This window comes from Vulpes lagopus, chromosome 6 (genome assembly GCF_018345385.1).
Source record: "Vulpes lagopus strain Blue_001 chromosome 6, ASM1834538v1, whole genome shotgun sequence".
Lineage (NCBI taxonomy): Eukaryota > Metazoa > Chordata > Mammalia > Carnivora > Canidae > Vulpes > Vulpes lagopus.
The window spans coordinates 121485162-121501272 of NC_054829.1; the positions used below are offsets into that span (position 1 = coordinate 121485162).

Genomic DNA, 16111 nt, shown 5'->3' on the forward strand with positions numbered 1-16111 from the left:
CGTCCGGCTCGCCCTCCCTCCCCCTGGGCGGGCCGCGCCCTCAGGCCGGGCGGCACCCGGGCGGGCTCGTCCGTCAGGCAGCGCGGGCGGCGGCCTGGCGACGGCGGGAGCCGGGGAGCGGCCACGTCACGCCGCCCGGGAGGCCCCGCCCCCGCCCCGCCCACCACGGGCTCGCCCCGCCCACCGGGCCCGCCCCTTCCACGCCCCCCGCCTCCGCCCCCGGGAGCAGTTACCGGCCGTGCGGGCACGCGCCCGCTGCGCTCAGCTAGAGGTCTCCCGGCCCCTGCTCGCTCCCTCGCCTCCCTCGCCTCGCCTCGCCTCCCTCGCCTCGCCTCGCCTCGCCTGCGCCGCCGCCTGCGCCAGGTGAGGGCTCGCGGCTCCCGGCTGCGGCGCCCGGCGCTTGCTGGCTGGCTCGGAGCGTGAGCCTGCGAGGCGGGCTGGGGCGGCGGGCGGTTAGCGCTCCGTTCCACGCGGGGAGGGGCGGCACGCCGGGCGCTGCGCGGCGGTGGCGGCGGCGGCGGCGGCGGCCGGGCTTTTGGGTTTTGTGCCCCAGGCCGGAGCCGGTCGGTTCCCCGGCGGAGACACGGGCAGTCGGGCTCCCTGGCCGCGGGCCCCCCCTGGCCGGGGCGGCTGGGGCCAGGGGACCATGTCGGCGGTGCCCGCCGCTCAGCCCCGGGAGGAGCCCCCCGCGGTGGCGGCCGAGAAGGAGTCGCTGCTGGTAACGGCGCCCGGACGCGAGGGCAAGGAGGCCGCGACAGCCATCAGCGCGGGGGCGCGGGGAGAGCCGTCGCCGGCGCTGGTGCTGGGGCGCAGCGTGCCGCAGGCGGCCGTGCCCGTGCGACCCCTGGCTTTGCACCTGGCGCGCAAGGCGCGCGGCGCCGGGGGCCCCTCGGGCGGGGGAGCCCCGCCAGCCCTGCCGAGGGCCCCGCGGGCGGAGGACGCCCTGGAGGAGGAGGCGGCGGCCGGCCGGGAGGAAAAGCCGCAGCCGCCGCCGCCGCCGCCGCCGCCGCCGCCGCCCAAAGAGAACCCCTGGACCAAAAAGCCTCCCCAGCACCTGTCCCCTGCCGGGACGGGGCCGCCGCCGTCCCCCCTGGAAACCCTGGAGGCAGGTCTGTGGTTTTGGGCGGCGGGCGCTGGGAGGGCGTGTGCAGGGGGATTGCTCGCGGCGGCGGAGGCGGCCGGGGCTGGGGGAGGGGCGGGCCGCCTCTGCCTGTCACTCGGAGGTGTTCTGTTCCAAGGTGTCATTCACGCCGCCTATTTACATAAATGGACATCTGGGAAGGGAGCGGCAGGAAGAGGTGGGACCTCGGGTTCTCCTTGACGGGTGGGGGCACTGCGGGAGGTTCGCGGCCGCGCGGCGGGGCTGGCGCGGCCTCCCTCGGGGTCTGCTCCCCCCGCCTCCCCCCTGTCCCCCCCGACGGGATAGTGACCCGGGAGAGCCGACTTCAGGTAGATGGTGCACTTGGTCCTATGGGAAAGTTTTCGTGGACTTGCAGGGGAAGAAAAAGGGGGTGGGGTGGGGTGGGGTGGGGGGTGGGCGAAGCGAGTCGGAGCAAGGGGATTGAGAAGTGGAAGTGAGGTTGTGGTTTGTGGTGGTGGTGGTGGTGGTGGTGGTGGTGGTGGTGGTGGTGGTGCTGAAATCACTGGTAAGCTGAGACCCTCCGTTTTTGAAACAAGAAAGCGTTCATGGAAATGCTGCTGACAGAATGCTCGGAATCGTGATTGTGGCGGAAAATAGATCGGACCGAGGGTCGTGGCCGCGGGGGGCGGGTCGCGTAGTCCCCGCCCTCCCGGGGAGGTGGCGTCGGGCCAGGGCTCGGGGTGCTGCCCTCGGTCGTAGTTTAATGAAGGAGCTAAACAACGCAAAAGGCAGTTGTCTCCTAGTTTCATTTTCTAAATTAAGTTTTAGTAAGTTCATTGAACTTTGTCTTTTTAAGATCTTATTTATTTGTTTATTCATGAGAGACACACACAGAGAGAGGCAGAGACACAGGCGGAGGGAGAAGCAGGCCCCGTGCAGGGAGCCCGATGCGGGACTCGATCCCGGGTCCCCAGGATCACGCCCCGGGCCGAAGGCAGGTGCTAAACCGCTGAGCCAGCCGGGCTGCCCGGTGTCCAATTCTTGATCTCAGCTCGGGTCTTGATCGCACAGTCGTCAGTGTGAACCAAGCATGGGGCTCCACGCTGGGCATGGAGCCTACTTAAAAATAAATAAATAAAATGTAATATGTGCACAGTTAATTAATATTACTAACTACTAGCTAACGCGCAGAATATGCTATGTATCCAGCACACTTTGTTTTTTAAAGATTTTATTTATCTATTTATTCATGAGAGACACACAGAGAGAAGCAGAGACACAGGCAGACGGAGAAGCAGGCTCCGTTTTACATTTATTCTTCACAATCATCCGTATGGGATAGAAACCATTTTAAATGGGACTCAAAGCCAGGCAGTCTGGTTCCAGGCTGTGTGCTTACCTACTGTGCGGTACTCACTCTCACTCACCGGGTGTCCAGGATCATGCCCCTGGGCCAAAAGCAGACGCTTAACCGCTGAGCCACCCAGGCATCCCTTTAACTTTTTTTCCCTAATATTTATTGATTGATGAGAGACACAGAAAGAGGCAGAGACACAGGCAGAGGGAGAATTAGGCTCCATGCAGGGAACCCGATGTGGAACCCGATGTGGGACTCGATCCCGGGCGTCCAGGACCACGCCGTGGGCTGAAGGCAGGCACTTAACCGCTGCCCCACCCAGGCGTCCCTTGAACTTTTTATATAGAAATTGTAGCTATTGAGGATCCCTGGGTGGCGCAGCGGTTTGGCGCCTGCCTTTGGCCCAGGGCGCGGTCCTGGAGACCCGGGATCGAATCCCCCGTCGGGATCCCGGTGCATGGAGCCTGCTTCTCCCTCTGCCTGTGTCTCTGCCTCTCTCTCTCTGTGTGTGATTATCATAAATAAATAAAAATTAAAAAAAAAAAAAAAGAGAGAGACCCGGGATCGAATCCCACGTCGGGCTCCCTGCATGGAGCCTGCTTCTCCCTCCGCCTGTGTCTCTGCCTCTCTCTCTCTGTGTGTGATTATCATAAATAAATAAAAATTAAAAAAAAAAAAAAGAAAGAGACCCGGGATCGAATCCCACGTCGGGCTCCCTGCATGGAGCCTGCTTCTCCCTCCGCCTGTGTCTCTGCCTCTCTCTCTCTCTCTCTCTGTGCGACTATCATAAAAAAAAATTGTAGCTATTGCAAATCTTCACTTTTTTTCTTAAAGGTTAATAAAATGGGGAAAGTGTGAGCATGTGTACAGGTTTATGAGGATCAAGTGAATTAAAGGATGTGGTATAACTGTAGAGGGATTGCTATATACATTATTTGCAGGTATATTAACATTTCTTAAGAGGAACTCCAATAGAGTGAGAAGTGTTGATTTCTTTAGCTTTGACATGATAATACTTACTCATCATTCATGATAAATTTTGGCACTTGCAGAAAAAACTGCCTAGAAATTTGCTCTCAATATAACGGCCATTCTCTTCTAGCTATAAAGATCTGTTTAAAAAAAAAATCTGTTTACTACTATCACTAACTCAAGAAAACGAAAATCATAAAGCATTATCTCCATTAATTTAGCAAAGAGAAAGCCCTAATGAATGTTAGTAGGCTGTCCAAACTCCCTACTTTTAGACTTATGCACAATTATAATTTATATTCAGTGAACTACCCAAAAAATGAACTGTCTTTTGAATGTAAAGTTAATTTGACAGGTTTTAAAACTTTCAAGGTAAGACTCAGGAATTCTAATTGGAAATGTCCTTTTAAAAAGTATTTAACAGTTCAAGTAACCTCAGGTGCCTTCATTGGGGATCTTAGTCTTTGATGGAGGTTAAGAACAAGGTGATATTTCAGTTATGTGTGGCTCATGGGAATTTCAGTTTTGTCGATGTTTCATTGTAGGTAGTTTCTTTTTCTTTCTTCCTTTCTTTCAAGATTTTATTTTATTTTTATTCATGAGAGACACACACAGAGAGAGGCAGAAACATAGGCAGAGGGAGAAGCAGGTTCCTGGCAAGAGCCGGATGTGGGACTCAATCCTGGACCCTGGGATCACCCCCTAAACGGAAGGCAGACGCTCAACCACTGAGCCACCCATGCGTCCCTAGGCAGTTCTTTCTATTCTTGGAATCCATTCTGTGCTTTACAGGCATACCATTTTTCACTACTTGGAGTAGAGTAGTAACTTTATAAACTCTCCCCAATGCCGACTGTTCTACCACAACTTCTATTTGTAGTTGTGTAATTTAGAGATTATGGTCTAGAAATGCACTGTTTTGAGAGACTTGGGTTCTAGTGCAGATATTGTTACCAACTAGCTAGTTGACTTCTGGCAATTTGTCTGAGCCCTGTAAATGAATGAAATGGGTGTATTCACTTCTTCTAGTTAATTACATAGTGTCATCCGTAACCCCCAGTGCCTTGGCTTCCTATTATTCTCCTAAGCAAATTTGCAACAATGAAATAGCAGAGGACCTTTAAGGTTCAGAGTAGGTACAAAATAGCAATAATCTGTTAGTAAAGGGCGTATGTAATTTATCCGACAATCCAGGATATTGTAGAGGCAAAGAGAAGGATATTATGTTGGAATAATAGACTTAAACCATGCTTGTCCTGGCCAAACCTGGATTTACTGTCACTCTCTTAAAGATATATAGGGATTCCATTCACATAATTTTATTACAAACAAAATAAAAGTTTATTATCAGAGATAGAAACATAGGACATGAAGGGGATTATTTCAGGACAGATAATCATGAATTTTCCCTGTTAGAAACTACAGTTCTGATTGAACTGCAAGTGAATTGTTTTTGCTTCTTCAGCCCCTGTGAGACACCTTATTCCACTAGTAGGATCGTTTTAGCTTATGTATAGCTCTTCCTCTTAAACTAGATAAGGCCTTCTTTTCAACCGGGAGCCTGGCTTATCCGGGAGGCCTAGAACAGTGTTGAATTCAACACTACAGTGTTGAATTCAGTCAAGAGACCAGAAAGGATTGTCCTGCTGTCCTATCCTTGTTTAAAGTAGTTCATTTGTTTTGGAGACCTGCATTAAAATCATAATATGCAATTTTATGTATTTATTTTTTAAAAAGATTTTTATTTAGTCATGAGAGACACAGAGAAGCAGAGACATAGGCAGAAGGAGAAGCAAGCTCCCTCCGATGTGGGACTTGATCCTGGATCCTGGGAGCACACCCTGAGCCAAAAACAGTTGCTCAACCACTGAGCCACCCAGGTGCCCCACAATATGGGATTTATTGATTTTTTTTTTACCAGTAGTTATGGCTGCATTCAGCATATCAAAATTCAGCTGTCTAATATAATTTCAGCATTTTTACTTCGTGAAGACATTCCATATACTGATTTTTTCCCATGTTTTTCATCCTTGATCTTCTCTGACCTCATCAGCTCTTCTTTGTCTTTTCTTTTTTTTTCAACTTTTTCTTAAAGTCTGCTTCCCAGAAACCACAAATAAGCTTTATTATTACCCTAAAAACATTTTAAATAAGTTATGTAAATGATACATAAATACATTCTCCTTGTAAAAACAGAACTATAGATATCTTCAAGAAAAGTGATAATCAGGGACCCCTGGGTGGCTCAGCAGTTGAGTGCCTGCCTCTGGCGCAGGGCATGATCCTGGAGTCCTGGGATCGAGTCCCACATTGGGCTCCCTGAATGGAGCCTGCTTCTCTCTCTGTCTATGTCTCTGCCTCTCTCTGTGTGTCTCTCATGAATAAATAAATAAAATCTTAAAAAAAGAAAAGAGATAAGTGGTGCTACTTGTTTACTGAATATATATTTCAGACCTTTCTATATAGTTACTTTCAAACATAGTGTATTGCAAATGTGTTTAGAACTTAATATCATCCTCCATTTTTTCATTTAATGTTGATTGAAAGTTGATTGACCCTATTGTTTTTTTCTCTTTACAATAACTGAGTTTGGGGACCCCTGACTGGCTCAGGTGGTAGATCTTGAGGTAGTGAGTTCAAGCCCCTCACTAAGCATGGAACCTACTTTAAAAATTACATACCTCTTGTGGATATGTCGGACTTTCTCTAGGATAGATGATGAAAAGTGGAATTGTTAGGTTATAGGGTATTACTTGACTTTGCTCTCTAAAGTGACTGTACAAGTTGATTCTCTCACTTTTAGAGTAATAAGTAGTAGTTTGTTTTTTTTTTTTTAGTAGTAGTTTTTTTAAAAGCACTCACTGTAGCAAAATGGCATTTTACTATATTTCTCCCTTAAATATAAAATTATGTGAAATATTGGTAATTATCGGTACATTTGCTTAATTAAAACTTTGCTAAAGATTATAGCCATGAAAATTAAAGTAAGTAAAATTGTCCCTGTGTCGTTGCACGTCCCCCCCCCCCAGCTACTTAAATATCCTACACATTGGTTTAAGAGAGTACTTAAATTGGGAGGGAACCTGTAATGTGTCCCGTCTTACCCTAGTTTTCTAGCTTTTTGTTTCTTTTTGTTTATGTACCCTTCTGTGTACTCTGTTTTGGATTAAATGCCTGATGTTTTCTTGCCTGTTAAGGTTTTGCTCATCATCATTCCCTTTGTTTTAATTCTGTTTATCCTTGAAAAACAAAATCAAATGCTGACTCCTTTATGTAGTCTTCTTGGCCTCTCTAAGCTGCTCTCCCTTAATATTCCATATCTCTCACAGAAATTATCCTTAAGTGTCTTGTACTGGGATTACATATTCTCATTTTTTATCTCTTCTTCCAGTTTGTAATGTTCTTTGAGGCAAAAGCTGTCTTCTTGTTGTTTGTATATTGTCCACAGCAATGGGTTTCATTTAAATGGTACTCAATTTGTGGACTTTATTAATTTGATAAAAAAAAATCTGGCTTTAAAAAAATTATAACCAAATGTCATCATGCTGTAACAGACATCTTACGGTGTTAGACATAGAGTTAGTCTTTAAAGAGAAGAGATTATACTAGTGACTCTCAAATTTTAATGCATTTAGGAATCCACTTTGGGTTTTTGGTTTTTTTTTTTAAGATTTTATTTATTCATGAGAGACCCAGGGAAAGAGGCAGAGAGAGGCTGAGAGGTGGAACTCGATCCTGGGCTGGGATGCCGGGCTGGGACTCCAGAATCATGGCCTAAGCCAAGGCAGATGCTCAACCGCTGAGCTGAGCCACCCAGGCATCCCTCCACTTTGGGTCTTGTTCAAATGCAGATCTGATTCTGTAGGACTTGATATTCTGTATTTTTAGTAAGTTCATAGATGATGTCAGTGATCCTGATTGACATATCACAGTTTGAATAACGAGGGATTTCGATCCTAATTGTGCACAATAAATCACTGTTAACAACTGAGGATGTTGCATCTACCTGACTAGATAATAGTGTCGCAGTTATTGTTTTCTGTGTCTAAGACCTTAAAATGGATAGTTTTCCATATCAGTTGAGGTTTACAGATTATAGCTTATAGATTCCCAGAGTTAAAGAATAACGATTTAAAGATACTGGAATATTACTCAATAAGTTGCACTAGTGTCTCACTAGTGCTATTTTAAAAATAGAAATATGAAGATCATGTACTGTTTATGTATACTTAGGTATATGTTTGAAGCCATTAGCAGTTTAAATTTATTTCTTAGGTTTTACCTGTTTGGAAAACAATGTATGCATAATATATTTTAATTTTAACTTTTTAATTTTCTAGACTGGCTTGCGTTTTCAGTCTTAGGTTTTCTCTATAAATATCCAGGGCAAGTTCCTCCATTTTAGTTACAACATGGGAAACTCTTAGTTAAAATTACCATTCTTAGGCTTGTTTTACCTGTCCTATCTTTGTAAACTATTTTTTAAAACCTGATGGGCTTCTTTCATTTTATACAGACATCTTTGTACTTTGTCTTGCTTCCCAGGTAATTTCCCAGAAATAGAATTGCATTATTAAAAGTTATATGTATTTTAAATGACAGATTATCCTGGGAAGAGTATGCTATTTTACACTTTTAACAACAGCATGAGAGAAATGTCCATTTCCTCCTTTTTTTTTTTTTTTTATTAAAGATTTTATTTGACAGAGTTAGAGCAAGCACAAGTAGGGGGAGGGGCAGAAGGAGAAGGCTCCCCACTGGGCTAGATTTTCCAGGACACTGGAATCAAGACCTGAGCCAAAGGAAGACACTTAACCCACTGAGCCATCCAAGTTGCCCTGAGAAATGTCCATTTCTTTGTAGACTGGCCAATACTTAGCATTCTCTTTTGTCAATATAATAGGTAAAAAGTATTTTGTTTTAGTTTACATTTCTTTACTAGTGCAATTGAGTGCCATTTTATGTTTGGCCATTTGTATTTTTTTCTTTTAAAGATTTTATTTAGGGACGCTTGGGTGGCTCAACAGTTAAGCATCTGCCTTTGGCCCAGGGCGTGATCCTGGAGTCCAGGGATCAGGTCCCACATTGGGCTCCATGTGTGGAGCCTGCTTCTCCCTCTGCCAATGTCTCTGACTCTCTCTCTCTGTCTCTCATGAATAAATAAAATACTTTAAAAATATTTATTCATGAGAGACACAGAGAGGCAGAGATATAGGCAGGAGGAGAAGCAGCCTCCCCAAAGGGAGCCTGATGCGGAACTGGATCCCAGAACCCCGGGTTACGACCTGAGCCAAAGGCAGATAGATGCTCAACCACTGGACCACCCAGGTGCCCCGTTTGTATTTTTTTAAATTAATGGTATTTTGAGTATAATTGACATACTAATGCTATGTTAGTTTCAGGGTGTACAGCTTAGTGATTTTTTACAGGACATAAATTGAGAGATTAAAATTTAAAGAAAACTTAAAGATTTGAGTCAAATAATTTGTAGAGATCAAAATCTCATTTTAAAATTTCTAAATGTGCAAAGAAATAAATATTCCTTCCCAACTTATTTATTATCTTTTAGCTGGATGTTATAATCAATGTCTGAGTAGAATATGGAACCATATTGGTTTTTAAATCAATTTAAATTAATTTTCTATCATGTTCAAGTATCTTTAAAAAATTTTGTTAGTAACTTAATTGTGTCGTTTAGTAACAAAGTTAAAAAGTTGATTTTTATGTGGTCAGATAATTTTTTATCTTTAGTTTCTGACCTTAATTTTGTGATTGTTAATGTCTAATTGATTTGTAATAAAGCTAAATAAAATCTGCTTGTGTGCCCTCTCCCTTATTACTTAATATTACATCAAATATTTTGTATAAGGCTTATTTTGCAACTACCAGATACTTAATTTACTTGACTTAGCAGTATTTTGGGACATGTTTTCCACTTTGTTGAAGGGGAAGTCCCATAAATGTCCTATATTGTATGATTTTCATAAAAGGTAAATAGTATACGTAGAGCATAATTCATTCAAACTCTAGATAATGTTCAGGCAAATACTGTTCTCTATTAGATTTTTTTTCCTGTCCCCATTTTATGCCCTATTTACCCATATTCTTTTATTTAATTTTTCTTAATGAAATGTTTATCCTTATGCACATTTACACATGTGCATACACTTACACATATATAGGTGTACTTAAAGTATAAAGAAAAATGAAAGAAATATTTGGGTACTTGTTATCCTGGTTTAGGAATAGAATTACTGTAATACTCCAGATCCTTGTATGTCCATCCCTGGTAACATCTTAATCCTCCATCCTTCTTCCTTTGATAAGTATTCTTTCTAAAAATCTGCTTTTGATTTTTTTTTAAGATTTTATTTATTTATTCATAGAAAGAGGCAGAAAGAGAAGCAGGCTCCATGCAGGGAGCCCAACATGGGACTCAATCCTGGGTCTCCAGGATCAGACCCCAGGCTGCAGGTGGCGCTAAGCCGCTGTGCCACCGGGGCTGCCCCGCTTTTGAGTTTTAACTCAAAGATTGCTTCATTCTATGAATTGGTCATTTCCATGATTTTATGGGTTCATTTTTGCTGGATTATTATGTTTTTCTGTAGATACAGATCCCAAGTTTATTCTGCTTTTCAATATTTACTTTAGATCATGTTCAGTAGGTGATATACCATCTAGTTGCTAAGTAATGAACCAAAAACTAAAAGACAATGTAAAGTTTTGATTTAGAGAGTCAGTCTCTGTTGTCAGCTACTGTCTTAAATAAGATGGGGACAAGTGGTAATACTATGATAGTTTTGTACAAACTTTTATTTTTTATGACTTTGCCTATATACAACCTATTATGATTGTCAAACATGTTATCCTTGTTTGAAGTCTTCTGATTTGTTGTCTGGATCGTCCTTGATGAATGATAATATATGAATTGTATAGCAAAATGTATCCCTTTGGGAAGTGTGTTCCTAACTTTACTGTATTGAAACGTGTTATATTTCTGATTTTTTCCTGTTGTATTCTGTGAGAGAAAGGATTGGTCAATCAGTTTAGTTTAAACTGATATTTCTTACTTTTGATTTGAACACTGAAGACCAATTTGAATCTATGTTTGAATTATAGTTGATTTCTTGTTAAAAATTTCTCTCAGAACTTTGAGTTTTGTTGGAAATGATGACAACACTGGCTTACTGAAATTGATATAATAGTTAATATGTTGAATTAAGTGGTTGTAAGACCAATTTTGCATGGTTTTTTTTGTTGTTGTTGTTGTTATTGTTTTTAGAGCTCAGTTCCCCTAAAATTATAAAAGCAGGAAAACTCAAGACAAAGAAATCCAGCAAGGTATGTTTTTACATGAAATACTTCTTAGCTGTATTGATTTTGAAAATTGGTATGTTAGAAACTTTTAGATTACTGTGTACTTTTCTTTTAGTTGTATCGCTGATGTTAGGTTAAAGTTGATATATGATATACTAGAGAATTGTAGCCTTTGTCAAATTCTGTGTATACTAATTTGTTTCGTTATCCTATGTAAATCACTGTAGTCAGCTTCATTAAATAGTGCTTGAAGTTGGATCATAAGACCCAAGCATTGTTATTTCAGTGTTCTGTTATTTGGAGAAGCTTTTGAATTAATTTGGCAAATGCCTGCATATAATTGTATGTAGGTAATTTTTAAAATTGCTTTCACTTTTAGAAAATATTCTTTCTACATAAGATTTCTAATTTGCAGATGTAACACTTATTTATTACTTCTTAGGCTAGTGATTTCAGCGATATGGCGAATTGGCCAACACCAAGTGAATTAGTGAACACTGGAGTGAGTATTGCTTTAAGGCTTTTTTCTTAATAAAGGGAAAATATTCTCATTTCAACATGCAGAATTTATTTTACTTCAGATTTAGAGAATTACATTAATAAAGAAGTGCTGAGAACTTTTCTTATTATGAACCCATTTTTCAGATACTTGATTTTATTTATCACATTGTCTTCATCTGATTGTATTCTCAGGAGGTGTTCTTACATTTGGAAGGGTGATTGCCATGCTGTTATCTTAATGTAATGCTTACAATTAAAGAGATTAATTTTTTTTAAGATTTATTTATTTGAGAGATACAGAGCCTCCCATACACAGAGGTTGGGGAGGGACAGAGAGACTCTCAAGCAGATTCCTTGCTGAGTTCAGAGCCTAAAAGCATGCTTGATTCTACTACCATGAGCTCATGACCTGAGCTGAAATCAAGAGTTGGGTACTCAGTGGACTGAGCCACCCAGGTACCCCAAAAGAGATTAATTTTTAATATGAATCTAATTTGAAGCCTGTTTTGTTTCAGAATTTGCTGTTTTTTGATATAATCTTTTTAATATGTATTGAAGTGCTAATTATATACATATATGTTATATGTGTATATATCAAATCAAGTGTTCAGTGAATGGACTTTTAAACTATGAAAGAAACTAAAAGATGGTTCTGACATACTCTATCAGGGGCTTTTAAGAGGAGGGTTACCATATATAGTTATCTGGTTACATTTTTTCATTTGATACTACACTTTCCTATTTTTAATTTGTGCAGTATTGCTTTGTAGTTGTAGATAATATATTTAAACAGCTTTAATTAGTGTATAAATAAAATATAATAAACTGCACATGAAGTATACAATTTGATAAGTTTTGACCTATGTATACCTGTGAAACCATCACCAAAATCACGATAATGGACCTGTTACCTCAAAAGCTTCTTCACACTCCTTTATTATAATTCTCCCTGTCATATTCCACCCATCAACCCAGGCAACCATTGATATGCTTTGTGTTACTTATAATTAATTTTCATTTCTTAAAATTTTATGTAAGTGGAGTCCTATAATACGAATTTTTCCCCTGGCTTTCACTTAGTTTGAATACTTTGAGATTTATGTATGTCGTTAATGTGTATCAGAAATTCATTCCTTCTTGACTGCTGAGTATTATTTCATTTTATGAATGAAATGCTGTTTGTTCATCTATGAATGGATATTTTTTGTATTCGTTTTTGGCTGTTAAAAATGAAGCTGCTGTATAAACATTTGTGTACAAAATTTTGCATGGATATATTCTGTCATTTTTCTTGGGTAAATACCTAGGAACAGAATGACTGGATTGTGTGGTAGCTATTTGTTTAGCTTTTTCAGAAACTACTAAACTTCATTCCCACCAACAGTGTATGAGAATTCCAGTTGTGTCTCAGCTTCACTAATACTCAGTATAGTTAGTTTTTTAATCTAATTCTATTAGATGTGTGGTGCTATCACACTGTAGTTTTAATTTGCATTTCTCTGACTAATGAATGATGCCAAGTACCTTTCCATTTACATTTGCTATCGATATATCATTTGTTGAAGTGTCTGTTCAGTTGTAGCCCATTTTTAAAAAAAATGGGGTTGTTTTCTTATTACTGCATTTTGACACAGCATTATGTATTTTGGATCCAAGTACTTCATCAAATACTTAGCAGATATTTTCTCTCAATCTGTAGCTTGACTTTTAACAGTATCTTTTGAAAAGTAGTTTTGGTAAAAGTTGTTATTTGTTTTGCAGTATTTAGAAAAGGTTGACTAAGTACAAATTTTTGGATATGTTAGTGAAAATGTTCATGGATATTACTTCATTCAGAAAAACTTTTTGCAGTGTCAGAGTGTCATCAGCCAAGGAAATAAGAAACCACAAAATAGAAAAGAAAGAGAAGACAAGGTTGAAAAGAGAATTAACAGTGAGAGCAAAGAAAGCCGGGAAACAAAATTAGATGGTCCTGGTGAAAATGCCAGTGAGGATGAGGCTCAGTCAAGTAATCAGCGAAAGAGAGGTTAGTTCCTCTAAAACTTTGCTTTTTTTCCCCAGCAGTTTTATTGAGAAATAAATGATACATGTCATTGTATAGTTTAAGATACACAAACACAATGGTTTGATATATGTATAAATTGTTAAATGATTTTCACAATTTTAGTTAATATCTATCATCTTCCAGTCATAATTTTTTTCTTATAATGCGTACTTTTAAGATCTCGTCTCTTAGCAACTTTCAAATGCATAGTCATCATGCTGTATATTATTTACATCTCCATTTGTCTTATAACTGGAAGGTTGTACCTCTTGACCACCTTTGTCATTTCTCCCACCCCTGGCAACCACCAGTCTGTTTTTGGTTTCTGTGAACTCTGCCCTTTTAGATTACACATGTAATTAAGATTATACTGTATTTATTTTTCTGACTATTTACTTAGCATAATGCCTGTTGTTGCAAATGGCAATTAATTTATCTTCATTTTGATTTTAATTTTTTGAAGAAAGTTGTAGTAATGAAGAATTAATCAGTTGGTTCCTATTAGTCACCAATGGGTATTTTATTAGATTTCTCCAGGATACCATCTGCAATGGTAACTGATTTGCTTTTGTAACATTCTTGAACTATTAGGCTTTCCTTTTTTGCATTTGACTTGTATTCTATGTAAGTATAGAATGAAGTTGCACGTAGAGAGATGGGCATAGGTATGTTCTTTAAAAAAATTTTTTTAGATATATTCTTTTTATTTTTAAGATTTTTATCTATTTATTCATGAGAGACAGAGAGAGAGAGAGAGAGAGAGAGAGGCAGAGACACAGGCAGGGGGAGAAGCAGGCTCCATGCAAGGAGCCCGACGTGGGACTTGATCCTGGGTCTCCAGGATCACGCCCTGGACTGAAGGCGGCACTAAACCACTGAGCCACCAGGGCTGCCCATGAGCCACTGGGACTGCCCCCAAGTTTTTAATTAATTAATTAATTAATTAATTAAAAGATGTTCTTTATGAGAGACAGAAAGAAACAAGAGACATAGGCAGAAGGAGAAGCAGGCTCCCTGCGGGACGCCTGATGCAGGACTGAATCCCAGGACTTCAGGATCACGCCCTGAGCAGAGGCAGATGCTCAACTACTGAGTCACCCAGGCACCTCTGAAGGAAAGATTGGTTTTATTTTTTAATTATATTTTTAAGTAATCTCTACACTCAATATGGGTCTTGAACTCACAACCCCAAGATCAAGAGTTGCTGTTCTACTGATTGAGACAGCCAGGCATCCCCAAATCCAGGTTTTTATATATAAATTTAAGAGTCATGAATTGACTCTCCTTAGAGCACACATCTTTTTATCTTTTTTTTTTTTTTTTAAGATTTTATTTATTCATGAGAGACAGAGAGAGAGAGAGAGAGAGTGGCAGAGACATAGGCAGAGGGAGAAGCAGGCTCCATGCAGGGAGCCCAATGTGGAACTCGATCTCAGGACTCCAGGATCATACCCTGGATCAAAGGCGGCACTAAGCCTCTGAGCCACCCAGGAATCCCTCTTTTTATCTTTAAAAGAAGGACTTGTTTGTACTAGAGAATCTCACAGATTCTTTCATGTTCTCTTTCTTGTCCGACCATAGTTTGTAGAATTTATAGGAAATCAGTACTGTGGTTGCATACTGATAATTCCCTTTCCCTTAATTACCTTGGTAGTTTTTCCTTTGCGCACGAGTCTTCTTGTTTTAGTCATAAATATATATTGAGTAGAAAACTAAACATTTTGAAACATGGGATGCCTGAGTGACTCAGTGGTTGAGCGCCTGCCTTCACGCTCAGGGCGTTGATCCTGGAGTCCAGGGATCAAGTCCTGCATTGGGCTCCCCACATGGAGCCTGCTTTTCCCTCAGCCTGTGTCTCTGCCTCTCTCTGTGTGTCTCTCATGAATAAATAAATAAAATCTTAAAAAAAAAACCAAAGTGTTTTGATTCATCAGCCAACCTTTTTCAGCGTGTACAGTGCAGTGTCCTACTAGATATACCCCATTCTTTTTTCTATTTTTGAATTTTATTTAAATTCAGTTAATTAACATATTAGTTTCAGAGGTAGAGGTCAGTGATTCATTAGTCTTATATTAACACCCAGTGCTCATTACATCATGTGCCCTCCTTAATGTCCATCACCTAGTTACTCTGTCCCCTCATGACCTGCCCCTCCAGCAACCCTCAGTTTGTTTCCGATGATTAAGAGTCTCTGATGGTTTGTCTCCATCTCTGATTCCATCTTGTTTTATTTTTTCCTCTCTTCCTCTATGATCCTCTGTTTTATTTCTTAAATTCCACATGAGTGAGATCATATGAAAATTGTCTTTCTCTGATTTATTTCACTTAGCATAATATCCTCTAGTTCCATCCATGTTGTTACAAATGGGAAGATTTCATTATTTTTGATGGTTAAGTAGTAGTGATTGTATATACATATACCACATCTTTATCTAGTCATCTGTCGATGGACATCTGGGCTCTTTCCACAGTTTGGCTATTATGGACATTGCTGCTATAAACATTGGGGTGCAGGTCCCCCTTCAGATCACTACATTTGTATCTTTGGGGTAAATAACCCAGTAGTGCAATTGCTGGGTCGTAGATATACCCCATTTTAAAGTGTAAGAGTCAAGTGTTAGGAGTAGTGTATTGCATGTACTGTTTATTCATCAGAATTAAACAAAAGAGTATTTTGCTTGAAAGTGAAAGAATAATAATGATATTCCATCAATTGGCTTTTCACATGAATTTTATAAATATTTGCACAGACAAGTTTATCAGGGAGCTCTGTGAAAAGAAAGTTATTTTGGTTCTCTACAAGAACCTTTAAGGACAGACAATGTCTTCCATTTAATTA

At 40.8% G+C, this 16111-nt stretch overlaps 1 protein-coding gene across 9 annotated transcripts in view; it reads left to right on the forward strand.

Annotated features, from left to right (window-relative positions):
* Positions 1 to 228: 228 nt before the first annotated feature.
* LARP1B (La ribonucleoprotein 1B) overlaps positions 229 to 16111 on the forward strand; it is a 128053-nt gene continuing 112170 nt past the window's right edge. For 3 of the 9 annotated variants that reach the window (XR_005988564.1, XR_005988565.1, XM_041760063.1), the window contains exons 1-4: positions 229 to 1109; positions 10693 to 10751; positions 11170 to 11229; positions 13080 to 13254. Coding sequence is in view for 7 of the 9 variants with exons in the window: in XM_041760063.1 (XP_041615997.1) it covers positions 647 to 1109; positions 10693 to 10751; positions 11170 to 11229; positions 13080 to 13254 (757 nt within the window). In the remaining 2 variants the exon portion in view is untranslated. Of the gene's footprint in view, positions 1110 to 1135; positions 1450 to 10692; positions 10752 to 11169; positions 11230 to 13079; positions 13255 to 16111 lie in introns of those variants that run through there. The other 6 variants (XM_041760068.1, XM_041760066.1, XM_041760071.1 and 3 more) reach the window with 6 other exon arrangements.